At 44.1% G+C, this 18,726-nt stretch overlaps 1 protein-coding gene across 4 annotated transcripts in view; it reads left to right on the top strand.

The window, feature by feature from the left end:
- samd12 (sterile alpha motif domain containing 12) overlaps positions 1 to 18,726 on the top strand; it is an 81,655-nt gene that overhangs the window by 12,191 nt on the left and 50,738 nt on the right. For all 4 annotated transcript variants that reach the window (XM_057020362.1, XM_057020361.1, XM_057020363.1 and 1 more), the window contains exons 3-4: positions 2,469 to 2,598; positions 7,925 to 8,065. In XM_057020362.1, coding sequence (XP_056876342.1) covers positions 2,469 to 2,598; positions 7,925 to 8,065 — 271 coding nt within the window. The remainder of the gene's footprint in view (positions 1 to 2,468; positions 2,599 to 7,924; positions 8,066 to 18,726) is intronic.

Raw genomic sequence — 18,726 nt, 5'->3', positions numbered from 1 at the left:
TTCTGGTGTTTATTAACCACAGAATAGATGGCTGACTGAGAGTAAAATTGGAAGTATATAGTTAATTATGTATATTCTTATATATAGAGATTAAAAGTAGCCCTTCATGCAATTTTTAGTAGAGTTTGTAATTTGGATAAGCTATGGTGTTTTTATCTAATTTATTTTACAAGAAAATGAAGCATGTACACACAATCGAGCTACACAGCTGCTAAACAGGAACTACAGTCTCAAAAAACTCTTAAGATATTTAGAAAAGTCATTTAAAAAAATAGATTTTCTTGTGTGACAGCAGGTAGGCCCTGAGCTTCTAATCTGCTCTGATGTCTTATGTTCTGAAAATCATCAAACCTTCTTGAAACGCTCTGGTGGTGAACCCTGGGAAGAGTGGTTGGATTAGAAGTTGGATAAATGGAGGAGACAGCTGATCAGGCACTAGACATGGACCCCACCACAGCTCTTCCTCTCTGGGGATGGCTTCATCAGATCTCTATATGCATACATTCATTTAATGCATGTTGCAGTTCCACACATTATGCTGATGAGTGAACTCCAGCACTGAGAGTTATTCCTGTGAATTAAACACAATTCTGAACGCCTGCAGAATCTGCCTGGCAAAGTTGGCTAAAAATGAGTGCAAATTCTGACATTTTTAACTGAGTGGGAAGACGGGTGACCTTAATCAAGAGTCTGAAAGCTGAGAATAACAATGGTGTCGATATAAACAGCCCCGTTTACTCTGTGACCAGTGTCTCTTCACACGGGGACCTTCTGGCACTAACTTTACCAGCGGCTCACGTTCAGGTTAATTTTTCTTTCTTTCTTTTCAACTGCTTGTTGAACTTGTCCTCGCGCTGTTGCTAAGGTAACCTCAATAATAACGGGAGCTGCGTGGGACTGTTGCTTGTCAATTAAATCATGGCTAGATTCAAGCTGGCACGCCACAGTTGGACGCTTTGCACGTTCCCTCGGTGTAGGTGTTGCGTGAGCAGCACATGTGGATGCATTTATGAGCGAGTGCTTCTTTTCCTGGACGTGCTGCTGTTAGATGGAAAGCAGGCTCTCGTCTCCCCCCCGTGCTGTCACTCACATCTCTAATTGGCCCGCAGACTCTTTGAGCATCATCCTGTTTTCAGCCTCTTGTCTTTGCTGTATTCTCCCTGCACCTTGTGGCTCTGTTGGCAGACAGGACGGCCCCGGCTCACCTATTGTTCTGGTCCCTAGAAAAAGCCGCTGCAGGCTAAATCAGAGCAGAATGGAAAACACAGATGGCCACTGACTCACCGACGGGTTCATGGAAAACAAGGGTCTACGCTTTCCTCCTTTGCCGGCTGCCTCATCTATCTTTCCTCCTGCTTCTGCTCTCCTAAACTCTCCGTCCTCATGCGCTTTCCCTCACTGTTGCCTCAGGCTTCCAGTCAGGGTTAATTAGCTTTGAGTTGCACTGTGTTTAATGGTTAATGTGGTTTTCTTCTTGAATCTCCCTGCTTATCCATGCACAGCTTCGCAGAGTTAAACCCGCCTATGTTTTTCCAGGGATGTAAAAATACTGTGGAGTGAAATGAGTCTGAAATAATAACAGAAGCAGGACCTTCTTTCATTTATTTTCCTGATTCGATGGCGGATTTGGGAGTCTGACGAGGCAACAGTAGCTGGAGTGCATGAGAGGTGACCCAAAAACATGCTGGCTGGTGTGGCTGCAGGGGGGGGAGCGTCCCACTCGGCCGCCCAGTAACTTCTGCTTCCAGTTTGCTAGATGGAGAGTGGGTGGGAAGAAGCTGTGGCAAACAGAAGGAGAGAGGTAATAAGAAGCAAGTGAGGGGGGGCTTCAGTGTATGCAGAGAGGAAGTGAGAAAGACGATGTGATAGATCTGACAGGGAGCGGTGAGACTGCGGGGGGGGTGAAGATGCCGTGCCGAGCTGCTGCCAGCACCAGTTATTCTGCTGTTCCTGGGTGGAGGAGAGACGGCGTCTCCATTTTCATGCTGCACCACGCAGCAGTGACATTCACTATTCCTGGGGGGGGCGATATCTTGTGGGCTCTTCTGATTCTGAGACTCTGCCTCTGATGGTCAGCTGAGCTCCGTCTGAGGGGACAAGACAATTATCAGTTTATCATCAGATATTTTTTCACATATTCAGAGACGCTGCTCAGGTAGTGGAGGTCTTCAGACAAACACTGTCACGCCATGTCATGTCTCCATGAGGGTGGCAGCAGAGCCCGACCAGGGCCCCTGCTCATCTGTGCAGCCTGAGTGTGATATGGAACCAACATATAGGCTGGTTCAGAGGGGGGGTTCTCCTGGGGAAAGAAGAGGACCAGACTCATCTGTGACAGTCAGCACAGTTTAAATGTGCCTCAACTCTTGACTGTCGTCAAAAATCGTATCTCTTCAGTCCAAATAGGTGCTTTGAGGAGAAAATCCAAGAAGTGAGATTATTAATTTGAGGTTTTTCTTTGGTCTCAGCCAGGATATGTGAAGCTGTCTAAACCAGTGGCCCTGTGGACCCAGCAGGATGTGTGCAAATGGCTGAAGAAACACTGTCCCAGTCAGCACCAGATCTACAGCGACTCCTTCAAACAGCACGACATCACAGGTACCGTCTGCTTGGGCTCTGTAGCACAGTCGTCATGCATCCGCTCAGCCTGCCTTCTGTCCGGACCTTCTCGCTTCCTCTCCGTCAGCCTCCATGTCATCAGCGGTCTCTACGTCAGTCATTTCCCTAACGAGGTTCCTCAAGGTCACCCTGGCGCTAATGACACTCTCCCCGCAGTAACAGACCAGCACTAATTGCCGTGCTCTTCACCTCTCAGAGCACGAATGATCACATTAATATGTTTATTTGTCGCCATCGAGGGCCTTCTCGCCTCGGCGGCTGGCTGGCAGGATAAATGGCTCCTCGGTCACGATGAGCACGATAATGACTCACGCTCGTTTCAGCCTCCTGCATTTTGACTGTTATATGTTTGCGAAGGGTGTTTGGAGATTTAGCATCCACTGTTTAATGGTCTGAAAATATGAATTTTGCTGCTACACAGTTCAAGTCACACATATTTCTCTGGGGCAGCAGAGGGAGGGGTCCCAGAGATTACCCATGGTTCATTGGGCGCGTGTTGAGCTGTTGCTGCATCTTGGGTCGTTCTTCAACTGGGTGCAAATGTTGTTTTCCTTTCATCTTGAAGGTGCACTATTCCATTTCATTTTTGCCTCAAATTGTTGGCAGCTTCCCGTGATCCGGGTGGGGGGGGTAGATGGAAAGGAAACCACGAGTTGGGGGCAGGCTGTACCCCATAGCAGATCAAACTGTGGTCCAGCCAATCACTGACAGGATTGTTAGAGGAGGGGGTGGGGCTAAAGGCAGATATGGGGGGGGGGGGTCATAGTTTTACATTCCCATCAAAACACCGAGTTAAAAGAAATAAACATTGTAACGCTGTAAATAAATACGTTTTTCTGATTGAAACATTCTGCTGCTGATGGCATTTAATTAGCAGATAAGGAAAAGGTTAATGCACACACACACACAAACACACACACCCCCTGATAATGATTCCGTTTGTCTTCTCTTGAAACATTAATTAACAGATCCCAATTAGAACAGGTCCAGCCACATCAAGCGGTCTCCAAGGCAACTCTTTGAATCATTATGCTGATATTTTCTTCTCCGAGCCTGGTCCTGCTCAAGGTTTCTTCCTGTTAAAGGGGAGTTTTTCCTTGCCACTGTTGCTTGTCTGGGGTCAGGCCCTGGGATTCTGGAAAGCGCCTTGAAACAATTTTGATTGTATAAGACGCTATATAAATAAAGATTGATTGATTGATCCTCCAACAGTCTTTTAGAAAAGACGCGTGGACATTTGACACTTGGACACCGGGTCCATGTTTCCGTCGTCTGCGTCTGCATCGATACGTTTGGTCCGATGATTATCACATTTTCTCCAGACTTGAATTTCCCAGCTGTCGTCTCACTCGTCTTCTCTGGCTTCTCTGACTCAGCCTTGCTTGTTTTTGGAGACGTAGTTTTCCCTCCATATAGCAGCAGATAAATAAAGGTGCTGCAGGTCAGAGTTCACACAGGCACTGTCGTCGTGAACCCGCAACAGTGATGAGAGAAATGCAGCAACTGGCTTCAGGATGCAGCAAGTGTCTCTCAGAAAGGCTCCTGCAGCCTCGGCCAAAGAAATCAATGATTCCCATCATCCCCGCCCAGACTGTTTTTACCTTCCAACCCCCCCAAAAGAGGCTAGAATCAGTTCGACTTCCCCCGTCATCTGTCATTAAAAATGCATTAAAGCGTCTAACGGCATAATTAGATATTAGTCCCTCATCTGTTATAATTACAGCCACACAAATCTTTTCTCCGAGGCAAATTAGTTAAACACACAATTTCCGAGAGCTGGGATTTAATCGGTGTAAACAGAGGGGATGTCAAAGGTCATGATGGAGGAGAGTGACGGGGGATCGTCGCCACTCAACTGCCACTACAAGCTGCAAACTTTCAGACTGGGGGGTTATTGCAGGATTTTACACTCATTAACTATGCAGAGATGTAAGAAAACAATCCTGTTACACTGAAGCTGTTCAGATTTAACAGTGCAGATTCACTTAAAGATGATATGGATTACAGGAGGAAAAGGAAAGGCAGGAATCCTCAGCCGCAGGTAAAGCCTGACAACCAAATCCAAAACATCCGTGTCAGGAAATTAAAACCTGTTATTTGTATCTGAATTCATCCCTCAACCCCCTCTGGGGTTGTAGAGTGGGTCCACGAACTGAATAATTAATGCTCTGTAATAGGAAAGGAGGCTCGTACCTGCGTCCTGTCCTGCTTCCTGGTGTCAGAGACACAGGAGACGGCAGCAGCAGCACGAACAAAGAGTCGGGGCTCTTCTCAGCTCTTTGCAGCTCAGTTTGACCCAAACTGGGCTCCTGTTGTACAGAACGAGGACTGGGAGAGTCCACGTCTCCGTGTCTTCAGCTGTGGCTGCAGGAAATGTCATTTATCTCATTTCGGACACTTAATTTCACAGATCCGCTGATAAAATATTCTTCTGTCCACCTTTGTAATTAGGAAATGAGCGGAAAAGGATCAAACTGTGAGGAATTAGAAAGAATGGACTCCCCTTATTAAAGTCATTAGTGTTCCTGTCCCCATGAGAACTGCTGCAATGACCGGGAAAATTACAGATTTAGAAATAAACGGCAGCCTCTCTCATCAGCACGGCGGTCACATGTCTCAATCACAATAATCGCACTGAGCCGTGCTCCTCCTGAGAGTCCTCAGGAGCCGCTGAAGACGAGACGGCTTAGCTGAAACAGCGTCAGTGCCTGGATAAGAAGGCGTGCTACACACAAACCTTCTCCTCCAGTTGTGAGGTCATGGTGTTGGTGGAATGAACTTCAGCGAGCCTGAGGTCGTTAGCTTTGGTTAACCAACAGTTTATATCTAATGACCAGCAGACTGAAAGAGACCAGTCATGGTTCCTGCTGTTCCTGCTGGTTCTCCTGTATTAGATGTTAACATCATCACTGACATCATGCTGCCTCTGGATGGTCCTACAACGCTAATGTTGTACGGTCACTTGTTAAGCTGCTCCTGCTGGAGGTCAGGTGCATCACCCGGCACATGGCTGCACGGCTGCATGCGAGATTTCTACGTGCATTAGCTGCGATGTGGAAGTCATCTGTATCAGCCAGGTGTCTCTGCACGGCAGGGTCATCGTGGCGAGCGCGCGGCTGAAGTGGGAGAAGCATCTCGCATCGATGGTGATCTTGACCTTGATGCTTTATCTTCTAAGAAGCGGAGGCCTGCTGCTCCGTCTGTGCCGTGCTGGTGTGACTGGAGGGCGCATATTCCCAGTTTTCCCACACTTTCCTTTCACCCTGCGTATGTTTGTGCAGCACAGTTTAAGCTCCCATTTATCACCTCCGTGGCTGTAGATTCATCTGCTGCCGCCAAACACTGCTGTACACATACACCCGCGCACACACACGCACACACTCGCTTCCACTGTGTGTAAAGTTTCTGCAATGTTTGTGTGGTCATTTGAGCCCTTGTTTGTTTGGTGGGAACTGAACTATGTGTTGCAGGAGAAACGTTAAAATGGGAGAAATGGAGGAAGTGTCCACTTAAAAAGATGCTGAAAGTATTATTTCCATGTTTATTTGAGGCTAAAATAAGGCGAGACAACATTTGACATCCTCAAATTGCTCTTTTTATCCACCTGTAATTTCCATCATGACAGTGGAGGAAACAGCAGCTCAAATCCAAAAGAAAGAATAAACATCAAACACACTGACATGAATTACATTTTCAACCCAAATTCAGGTTCTTGCAATCATTTAAATCAACGTTATTGACGTTAGTTTGAAAAAGCAATTTTCACACACGGCTGGCCCACGTTGACAAACTCCGGTGTTCCCTGCACTAAAACCCACCACAAACATCTCAAAGTAAACTTTCTTTTTCACTTCTGTTGCCAGGTAACATGACGAGGCCACGCCCACATTTCTGTAAATATGCTAGAAATTGCCCCATTCGTAACGTTTCGGACACATCAGATCCGGGGATCCAGATCCAGATTAAACTTCTGGAACAGCTTTTTGTGGTGCGTTCAGGAAACGCGAGATGATGGATCTGAGTGTTGTGGCCGGTCGGTCAGTCGTCTCAGTTGGACTTTTTCTTATCTTAGGCCTTAGGAGAACTGTCCCCGGGCCTACTACTGTGTCCATGGGGTCAGTTCTCTTACCCACTGTCCTCAGAGTCACTCTCCTCTGTCCCCGTCCACGGGGGGGGGTCACCCTGTTAATTTCTTCTCCTTTTCGTGTCGTTTTGGAGACGCTAGTTTATCTCAATATCCAGCTGATCACATATACAGATGCAGATATATGGGTACATTTACAAGAGTGGGCTTATGGTCATGTGATGCTTTGATGTTTTATTATGGACCAACTTATTTGACAAAGGTGTCTTTCGACAAACTTTCCACTTTGAAGGCAGAAGGTCAACTGCTGTTAGCTGAAATGAAAGAAATCTCCGAGATAGCGTCACAGCTTCTAAATATCCGCCAATGTTTGAGCCAGAATCATGAAAGCAGCAAAGACGAGCCTCTGTTGCTATGCCAATCTATCTTTGGTTACAAGAGGAGGTGCCAATTGACGGTTGGTCAATATTTATAGACTTTTAGCAGCATGTGTTGCGTGCACATTGGTTTTCTCCTTTATCAGCGTGTTCATCTAATTCTTTTTTTATTTCTGTGTCAGCCATCTTTTTTTTATTTCTGAAGCCTTGTTTTCACCCTTTCAGACTCTATTCAGGCTTTTTACTTGGCAGCATCGACGCGTTTAGGTGCCACCTGGCTGAAGTCAGAAGAATTTGGTGCTGGTCAAAAGATGTAATAATCTCAATCATACAACAATGAGAGTCCTGGAACTAACCTACAACAGTTTAGAAAGGAAATTTTACAAAGAAAATCATTGGTCTTAAGTTAAACCACACAAACTTGCCTTTAAAAAATGGATGATTAAATGAAGGACATTATGAAATTATTCACATTTTAGGGAGGGAAAATGAAAAATGTATGCAATTTATATGATAACCTGAACCTCATGAAAAGTATTTATTTTAACGATGAAACTTTGAAGGCCAATATTTATCTTTAATTACAAGAAATTTGCATTTAGACTTTGTTTTCTAGAAATCCATAACAATGGAGGGGAAATAGAGCTTTATCTGCTATTCCAAACACAGTTCAGTCTTTTTTATGGCTTTTGAATTAAAGTGCATCGTTCTGACTGAAGGTCATGTGACCTCTAACTTTAATGGTGAACCAAAACTTCAAAATTCTGTGAACAACAATCACGTGAGTGAGCAACAATAGTTTGGAGCTTTTCTTTCTTTTCATTGATGTGTCTGTTTTTCTCAGGACGCGCTCTGATGAGACTGACCGACAGGAAACTGGAGCGAATGGGCATCATGCAGGAAGCTCAGCGGCAGCACATCCTGCAACAGGTTCTACAGCTTCGGGTGCGGGAGGAAGTCAGAACCCTCCAGCTTCTCACGCAAGGTAGAAAACTCAGCATTTCCCCTCTCAAGGGAGCACAGGGTGTTCTGGCACAGGCTTCAAACCAGCAGCCTTTCAGAGCACAGGCTGGGTCTGGGGGGTGGGGGGGGGGGGATTATTCACAGCTCGCATCCTGATAAATATTCAAATCATTTACACTGCTGCATGTATGTGTGCCATCGGTAGTCATGGCGATAGCTGCGTTTCTAAAGCAGGCGAGAACTGATGAATCAGGCATGATTAACAACCACCTGTCTGTCATCTGTCATCTATCCATACATCCATCTATCCATAAATTTATCATACATCCATAAACACATCTATCCATACATCCATCTATCCATAAATTTATCATACATCCATAAACACATCTATCCATACATCCATCTATCCATAAATTTATCTATCCATAAATCTATCTATCCACACATCTATCCACACATCTATCCACACATCTATCCACACATCTATCCACACATCTATCCACACATCCATACACACATCTATCCATACATCTATCCATACATCTATCCATACATCCCCCCAGACATTAGCATGATCTACAGCTCTGACAGCGTTTGTCTTTAATCTTTGTGACTCACTAAAAATAAAATAAATGAAAATTGAATCACTTCTATTCAAACTAAAATAAATGATCAACCTTTGACCAAATTAAGACATCCAGTAACTCAGGGGTTTATCAGCCAAAGCTGGGCTTCCTCCTGTGCTACATGGACCCTCCACTGCAGCTCCCTGCAGTTTTCTCTCCCTTCTCTTCTCATTTTACCCACTGCTTCACATTTCCTGACCACCTCCGGCCTCCGTGGTCTCCTCTTCCTGCTCTCACACGGCTTCGGTAGCTGACCTCCTCATCAGCTCCCCGTAGCACTTCCATAATCAGTCTGTGCTGCTTCCACAGCTCAGATATTTCTCATTTTTCTGATAATGAATGTTTGATTATGTTGACTGTAAATGGATTTAAAAAGCAGATATAATAAGTATATTTTGGTTAATACTGTCCATTTGATGTGAATCTGATTTAATATTCATGGCCGAAAAATGCTGGTAAAGATTTTGAGGAGAATAAACTGCAATGGAGTTTTCCATTAATGAAAGACAAAACTATTTAGACTGTGCAGATTCAAAGGGTAGAACTTGTGTCATTATAATTTGCTCCTCTTTTCTTATTGAAATGCATCAATAACTCGGATGGACAGATCAGCAGGTCAGCACTGGTTCTGTCGCAGGAAGGCTGCTTATAACGAAGTCACCTCCAGGGTAACTGTGCTTCATACTGGAGCAAAGACTCCCAGGATCACTGCCAGACACAAACCAGTCGGGAAATCTGTTTCCTGACAGCTGACATTCATGGAACCCTGCGACTCACCTGATGGAGGATCACCTCAGGCTCCTTGATAACTCCTGGGATGTCTTCTCAGATGATGGGAGGCTGGGGGCTATTATTTAATGCACCTTGCCACTAGAGGGTAGCAACGCTGTTATAGCTTTACTTTTACAGCAGCCTTCATTTTTCTTTACAGTCTTGTAGAATTCATTGGTCATCCATGGCAATTCAAAGACAAGTAGTCTACCTCATGTATGGTTAATTAGCTCAATGGTCTTTTTAATAAGAAGCTTTACAGAAAATGTTCCATTACAGGTGTAAGATAGGTACATATGAATGATGTGCTGAAGTCAGCAAATTTCAGGTGTAATCTAAACCCAACATGGTTACCCTTTCAACAGATGTCAGAGAAAACTGTAAGACATCTTACTGAAGCTACAAGCTAATGTGGAATCGGAGAGAGCGAGGGAGATCCACTATCTATAAGGAGAGAGAGAGAGAGCACTGGAGCGAGTGAGGGACACAATGGAGTGAGAGGGGAGCGTGAGGTGCTGTAATTACTGCAGTGTACCCAGGCAGAATTAGCTGGACGGGCAGTGATTAACCTTTAAGGCTCGCAGGGCCAGGGGAGGGAAATAATTAGATCCACCCCTCCCTCGTTCTCTGTCGTGAGGATGGAGGAGAGAAGATGAATGGAAGCTCATCCCTTTTTCCTTTGAGTCATCAGGGAGGGATTGAAGGGTTTCGGAAAGAGATACCGGTACCGACACACGGACTGATGCAGTTCTGAGCTAATTGAAGCTGTAGTTCCACCACATTTCTGTCAAGAATGGGTTTTATTTGAAACCTCAGCAACTCTGTGATTGTGTTCATTCTAAGAAGAACACATTGCTGTTATAGAAGATATTCCCTCACATCTAGAATTGGTTGAGTTTGCATCACAGTCTGGATGCAAACATCTGGACTGGATTGGTTGGATCTATTAGCAAAGCCTCGGGGCCACAGGGGCTGCCTCTCTCTTTGCCTGACTGTATTTCATGCTCTTTCACCCAGCATAACTTAACTAATAAGAGGATTTGAATGTTTTGGTCGAAGTTGTGTATTTATTGTATCTTCATTCTCTTCTGTGCCTGTGGAGAGAGGGGGCTGGCTGGCTGGCTGGCTGGCTGGCTGGCTGGCTGGCTGGCTCCAGGGCAGGACCCCAGCAGGGTGCACTCACCTTCCTTTATATCTTTTATTGTTTTCTTCTTGACCTCCACCTGCATTAGAGGCAACAACACTGTGGTTTCCAGGGTCCTAAGGCCACTGAGAAATGCTGCCATGATGGGATTTATCCCCCAAAAAACTTTTTCCTGTTTAAACAAACCCTTTCTTTACTGTCCATGTTAAAGTGATCCACATCTTTCCTAAAGGGTCTTTTGTTTTCGACATTTTAGCGTAAGATTTGAAGGCATTTTTGTCTGCATCTACTGTGTCTAAATAGAGGAAATGAAACCAGATAAAATCAACCAAATGAAAAGTTTTAACGTCAACATGTATTAGAAAACAGGGAAATCCGGTGAGAATCTTAATAAACATGTAAAACTGGGTTTTATTAAATGATCTCAAAGACGATACCAGAGAGGATGACGACAGATGTCTGTGCAGATTCACCTCAGGTCTGTCCCAAACGCACACGCACTCATTATACGTTTCAAAGTTAGCTTTAAAAAGACCATCTAAAGAACACAAGTCCTGAGGGAGAGCCCAACTCTGTCTCCAGATGGATTAGTGTGACTTATGGCTTTCTATTAATGTCTGTGACATCACACCAAGTCACGAGTGGAGACGGCGTAAAATGAGAACTGTGATTAATTAGCTTGTTTTGCTGATAATAGCATTTAACAGTTCAGACTGTTGAAATTCCTCCTGCAACTGCAGCAAATCTCTCTAAATGAACGCTAATGTGAAGACTGGAAGCTGGTAAGACATTTCAGTCTATTCTCCTCCTCTTCTATAGTCAATTTCATGCTTCTAATCATTCTAGAGTTTTCAATAACAGCTGGGTGTCAGTAAATATGCCATTATGGGCTTGTGAAATCATCACTCCTAACAAAAACTTGAATTACACAGCTGACAGAGCTGAATAGAAGCTGGTTTTGGGAGGATTGGCTGCTAATCTGTGAATGTAGACACCAGCTTGCTGTTTATGCTTCATTTGCTGCAACAGAAACCTATTTCACATAGAAGATGGAGACTTTAGGAGAAATTAGACATAGCTTCATGCTTCCAGTCTTTTTTTCCTTTGTGCTTTTTTGGCTTTATTTATTAGAAGTTGGTGAGATGTTTGCTCGCAGCAGACCTCACAGGACGTGTCTGCGCTGGTGGCTGGCTGCTTATTGGTTATAAACCCTTGTTATGAGACACAAGCCTGCAGGTGCTCAGCTAATAATTAATATGTATGTGTTACAGCTCTTCTGCCCTCATCTTCTTCAGGTGTCACATGGTGGTTCACATCAAGCGTTTGCACAGGTTACTGTCACGTCTGCTTATAAAGGCTCACGCTCCCGTTTTCCTCTCTGTCACAAATGGAGTCAAACATTCCACATGACCTGATTTCAGATGCGCTAGAGAGAAAGATGTTTAGTCAGAGTCTCACCGAGTAGCTTCAGTTCGTCTTTGTGTCCGATTCAACATATGAGAGTCAGTTTTTACCAAAGTAGGCTCAACTGAAGATCAGGTAGAAAAACTGCAGTTCTTGGATCAGTAACTTTAAAAAGGCCTTTAATTCCCAACAAACCTCACAATTAATCAGCAAGATGTTGAATAATATTAGTTTGGCACCAATCAGGCCCTCATTCTTAAAGGTGAATATTGAAACGCAGCAGAGACGCTGATGAGTCGCTTCATTAAAAGTAGCATTCTGCCTTCATGGGCGGAATTTCAGATCTATTTATATTATAATATTTAACCAGCTCTGACGCTTAGACTTCAGCTGCTATTTACACAGTACCGGTAAATATAAGTGAAATTATGAGACGCAGCTAGACGTTGGTGCTGTGTGATAACCTGTAGTCTGTTGAATTAAAGTGCAGAGTTCAGGTTTTATGAGAGAAAGACTTGATTAACATTTGCTTTGGTCTTTTCAGACATCCTTTGGAGCAGGTGGGCAGGGGAGAACTCTCATTATCCCACCTCTCTCCTCAGGAATCTGCCCTCTGTGGGGCTACTTCCCCTTTAAACCTCCCCTGACTACATCCAGACCTCTCTCCCTCCGGTCCTGCTCTCTGTTCTGCATCTCTGGCTTTTTCTCGCTTCGAGCGAAGGTCAAATGAATTCCTTTTTTTAATTTCCTGTCAGAAGGTTTCTCTCCGAAGGTGCTCCATCTGCAGCTCAGCGAATAAAAGATGTCATTAAGGGGATGAGAAGTGTATAAGTGATGTTCTCATCTGCAGAGGTGTAGACAGTCAAGGAAAATCACCTCACATCAGTTACATCGCAAAAATTCTGCCGATTCTTTCAGGTTTGTCGTATGATTCCAAAGAAGACTGAGTATTACAAATGCTGCGGTGTAATTAAGAATATTTAAAAACTCTGTTTAGGATTAGGAGCAAAAACTCGGCAACGGGATTCAGTCCAGGGAGAGAATCACAGAATAAGAAAATGGTTTGTTCCATCCCACAACCAAAACGGAGCCCAGTAAAGACAGTAAAGACCAGCAGGGAAGGAGGCACGACAACATCTTACAGCGTTATCCCAAGTGATCTTTTCAAATACTTTTTGGATTCTTTGAATTTAAAGTTCAGAAGTCGATGACGCCACCCTGTAGCTCTGAAACAAACAGCGCTGAAGACACTGGTGTGAAAGTAAAGGTTCATTCATCTAGGACAAATTGAAGCAGTATTGAAAGAAGCGACTCCCCATAGAGGATGTGGTGTTCATGCAATTAGTAGATGGAGTCCAGTCGTGTTTAAAATTTAAAAAAAAAAAGAAATCACTTGGTGTTTTGAAAAGAGCCACAGTCCTCTGACAAAGCAGAACCGCCAGCTATAATTCTTCTTGACATACAATGAAGACTCCCTCCAAGGCCCCCAATTACAGACTTTCCCCTCAGTCCAAAACACTTTTCCGCTGGACTGCCAGTCCTCCATTTCCTTTTTCCCTTTTTTTTGGTCTTTTCTTTGTTTCGTTTTTCTTCCGGAAAAATGGCAAAAGGCGAATAGATGAGCGTCAAGGTTATAGACGAAGCACATTTCATCTGTCTTCACCCAGGGAGAAATGAGGGCTGTAAGAATACAACAGAGCCCCTGTTACCTCCAACTCATGGCTCTCAAGGACGCCCGAGCTGGATGAAGCCCACTGTGAGCGACCTGTGTGGCTCCGTTAATGAGGCTGAAAGACGGCCAGAATTCGGAGCTATGAGAAAAGAGAAAGAAGCAGCTGGAAGAAAGAGGCAGAGGAAGGAGTGTGTAGGTGAAAGTGCCCCAGGCTCGCGCAGTCCTTCGTTTCATTCTGTCGGCACCGTCGCAGCTGAAAACGTTCGTTTCCATCCAGAACCACATCAATTATTGAGATTACATCTGGCGGTGATGGGAAACAAAGAGGAACTGGACAGAGTGGTGTCACCCTCTGGTTTTCAGTGTTCTGGCGAGAAGAGCGTCAGTCGTCGTTCGGTCCAAGACTGATCGCAGCGTTTGTCCAGTCTGGAGAGAGTCCCAAAAGCTGTTTGATCCCCGTCTGACTGTTAGAAATATCCAGTTTCTTCTACTTTGAACATGTTGGCTTTTCCAAAAATTTGGGTTGATTTTTCCTAAATTTGACCTTCAAAAAGTACTGCCCAAGTTCAGACTCTGTACAGTCCCCGTTAGGAGCCACACGAGTTTGGAGCCAACTTTTCTCTCCCAGGTCCTCAAGAATGGACTGACAGAGCATAAAAAAGTGGTTTTAGATTTGTAAAGATTCCAGTTTTTTATCCATTAACATGCTCAACATATAAAAAAGTATATCAGATTTAGTTATTACTATAAGAATTTATATGGAGAAATAGTCCAAATTCTAACAGGAATTAAAATGTGAAGAGGAGAGACTTTTCAATAAGTTTAAAAAAGCAGCCAGCAGTGAAAAGAGCTGGATTTTAAATGTCTGTTAAAGTTGTAAAGGTTAAAGCTGAAGTTGGCCTTGCTGACTGGTCAGAGAGGACTGCTAGACTTGTGACCCGGTGGATTCTTCCTCCGTGTTATTGACCCACGTGGGATCTGTGGCGGGTTGGTCTCTGCGGGCTTCAGCTGCTGACTGCCTGCAGGGTCGAGCGGCTCGTCTGCCACCGTGTAACTGCTGTACGATTAAATTCACAGGGAGTTTGTCCATCAATATACCGTTTGTACGGATGTGACACCGGGCCACAAAGGTCGTGTCTCGGCAGCGTCTGAATCCCGTCACTCATGTAAACTTAATGAAGTTCATGCATTTTGCAGAGTTCAGTAAATGGGAGGTCGCAGTGAGACGGGTGGACTCTTTTGAACTGGACCCGCCTCTCAGGTCCGTGAAGGCTTTTTTATGTCTTTTTAAATCAGAAGCAGCGGATGCAGTTTCACCCGGAGCCACATAAATTTATTTATAATGAAATGAGAAGCCATTAAAAAGTCATTGCGCAGGTCGCTGTGCGGTTGGTTCCACTCAGTCTGCCCGACCACCTCCGGACATCCAGGAGCCCAGACGGAACGGACAGGACAGACTCTCCAGCAATTCAGCTTCCCAGCATTTGCTCACGGTCTTACCAGCTTGGATCAATAGGCACTCTGAGACCGGCCATTACCCCATAAACATGCCTGAGCTCTGGCTCCAGACTTTTACTCTGCGCTTGTAATGGAGAAGAAGAAAAATGGCAATCGAAAAAGTTGTGTTGGCTGTAGTTTGTTGCCAGGGCAGCCCCTGAATGCATCATTAGAGCTGACACATTAATGTGCTAATATAAGGCTGCTGCCTGCTGTTGGGCTCGTTATAGTGATTAGGAAATGACCCAGTTTTGAAGTTCAAACATTAGGGACTGGTTTTGCTGGCAGTTAGAACACGTGTCAGAGTCACATCCAGTGATAGGCATTCATTTAATATCTATTGTAAAAACACGAGGAAGCATTCCATCTATATATTGTGAGGTTTGGAGCCCAAAAGTCATCACATGTTTGTCACATGACCTCCATTGTTATTCACTGATATCATTGAATTTAACTTTATTCTGAAATGACTCTTTTACAGTCTGTGCTTTATCTGCGACCTAGATATAAAAGATTAGACAATTGTTGCTGTCTTGTGATTAAATTAGTTTGAAATGATGAAAATATTGTGGATAAAAACAGTCTTGTAGGGGCTTCCAGGGGCTGCCAGCAGCAAATGAACACACACTCACCTCAGTGTGTCCTGTCGACGTCCTCGTCTTTCACCTCCATTGTTTGCAACCAGTTGTCTGTCTTCACCTAAAGGACAGTTCTGCAGCCATGTTTGTGGGTTCGCGAGTAGATGGAAGGTTCTGTGCAGCTGAGAATAACAAATACAGTGGGACCTCTACTTACGAATTTAATTTGTTCCAGAAGTTGTTTCGTAACCTGAAAATTACATAAGTAGAGACGCGTTTTCCATTTAAATACCCTAATCCGTTCCAAGCCCCCAAAACTTCGGACATATTTTTTTTAATGAATCATAAAAATGCATCAAAACATGTTACAATTAGATCACCGCACAATAAATGTAGGAATTCGGTGCAAGGCTTCTCCAGGAACAAAATTAACTTTATTACAGGCTAGTGTTACATTAGCCGTCATTACTAGCAACAAACGTTAACACTTGTGGTAACACCGCCATCTAATGGACAAACATACGAACACCCACAATAAATAAAATTAAACGAAGATGACGCTGGGATACACACAAACTTGTACAGATTGACGTCCCTCCTAGCCAATGGGATGACAGGAAGATGCTAGGCGATAGCCAATGGCAGAGCAGCTACGAGCATGTTTGCGTTCGCTAAACTCCGCGAGCTGCGAGTAGCAGCGGTAGCGTGTTTTTGACCTTCGTATCCTGAAATTTCTTTCGTAACGAGGAAATATTTTGCCATTGAGACGCTTCATAACCTAATTTTGCACGTAGAGACGTTCATAAGTAGAGGTCCCACTGTACTTCTATTATGATGTTGGAATAAATGTCATAAAATCCAAGATAATTTTTGACTTTAAATCACCTTAAAATAACTCAATAAATGGCGAGCAAGGCAAAGGTGTTGAAAGGATAATAAGAGAGAGATACGAGGTGTAAGCAGTGCTTATAAAAGGAAGTGATGTATATTCTGCTAATCTGGGATCAGGGATTGGCTATGAAGGATTTATGGTGTTGTACATAAGAATGGGGCAGCGCCACACCTAAACATCCATTATTATTCCAACATCTCTCTCTCGAAGCTCACACATGATGGATGGGCTGCTGTTAATGGCTTTGGGTTGAAACTGTTTGCTATTAATGAACTGACGTTGTATTTAAGAAAAGGTGCAACTGGACATTGACTGAAGGAACACAGTCGTTTATCATCCGATTACCAGCAGAATAATAATGAATGGAGCCAGTATGGAAAGAATGGTTCATACCGTGGATTCAAAGAGGAAGCTTGTACCTGGTGCAGCCTAAAACAAACAGGAGCTTTAACAGGAAGTCTGGAGAACTGTTTCCTGTTTGTGTCACAGCCCCGCAACACTGTTCTAATTGGTGTCATTGTACTCTTGTGCACTCTAACGTCTCAGTGAAAAACCTTACTGGAGATGAGGGGCAGCAAAAAAAACAACCCTAAAAAATCTGAAATTAAAGCAAGACATGAATAAAAAGCGACCCTCCGGCGTCGCTTGTAATTGGTTCCATTAGTGTTTCTGTGCTTGACTTCTGCCAGAGCCAGTTCGTACTGCAGCTTTTCATTGTTCCAATCTTACAGCCATTATGATTGTTTGTGTGTTTAAGTGTCATTTAGGAGACATAAAAAGAAAAGAGCTGCACTGAATTGAGCTGAAATCGGAGCCTATTTATCCAAGCTGCACATTGTGCTAAATGGCTTTAATGACTTCAGGCTGAAGTCCTACAGAGGGCGGGGTCATGTAGAGGGCGGAGTCCCGTAATGGGTGGGGCCCTGTGGTGGGCGGGGCCAGGTGAGTGCCTGTTGTGAATGCTCGGTTCCCTCATTAATCTGTGTCCTAATGAATTTTGAGCTGAAATTGACATTTAGTTTGCCAATCTGATCATTAATTTTACTTTTGACTTTTAAGCTGAACTAAATGTAAATAATTTGTGCATTTTAAGCACAACGGCACGTGTGTGTTCACGGATTTTTTTTTTTTTTTAACTTGTTTTTAATCGCTTCATAAATATTTAGAGGCAAGCGTTGCTGGCGGGCTTAAATGGAAATGAAATTTCACCTCTCGTAAATAGCTAATAGTATAATCCTCTGCGTGTATGATATTTGCTCTGTGCTCGTAGCATCTGCATGTGTTTATGTCACGGCTGCACGTAGTTCAGGCTGTAATTACACAGCCAGTCTGACGTGCACACTGCCAGGTAGCTGCTCTTTGAACTTTCTCAGGCTTCCGAGCCCCACGTGGTGAGTGCTCACTACCAGGGAGAGAAGGAGAAGAGAGCGAGAGATGGGCTGGGGGCTAAACTCGGCCCTCCTTTAAAGATTTAGCTGGCTCACAGAGGGGAGTCATTAGAGGCAGGGGCCCCCGCACCTCCACAAGTTTCACATCAGCACCAGTTTGTTGCATTGTCAGAAGATTAAAGGCACTTTTTTGAAAGCCATTTTTCATATTCTGTGTGATTGATCTCACATCTCTCAGTCGTTCCTACACCAGCTCTGACTATCAGACGGTCTCTCCATTAAATCGTTAATCGCCGATGATGACGAAGATGATGATAATGATGGATCCACACTAATTCTGCAGTTTAATTCAGTTTTTTTTTCATTGCCATCAGTGTAATAACCAGCATCACAACCTATAGAGGGTGGTCTGTGTGCAAACTTTTACAGTATTAAATGGGTTTCATTTCTTTAAACTATGAATTTCTGTTTCCAGTGTGTGAAGCAGCAGCTGAGTCTCTATTTTCTAGCCTCTGATTTAACTTCCTCCTGCATTTTCTTGATTGCGCAGCCCTGTTTTGTGCTGGTCAACAGTCCTTTACCCCCACAGGTTGCTGCCCCCCTCCCCTCAGGTTCCTGAACTATAATTACAGCTTTTGATTGTCCTCAGATTGAGCGCAGGAGTGTGTAACCATGATGCGGCTGCACTCCTCCGCTGCTGCTGCAGCT

Source organism: Takifugu flavidus, chromosome 21 (assembly GCF_003711565.1).
Source record: "Takifugu flavidus isolate HTHZ2018 chromosome 21, ASM371156v2, whole genome shotgun sequence".
NCBI classification, from domain to species: domain Eukaryota; kingdom Metazoa; phylum Chordata; class Actinopteri; order Tetraodontiformes; family Tetraodontidae; genus Takifugu; species Takifugu flavidus.
Note: the sequence above shows the minus strand (reverse complement) of the source record. Positions and strands in the feature narration are given on the sequence as shown.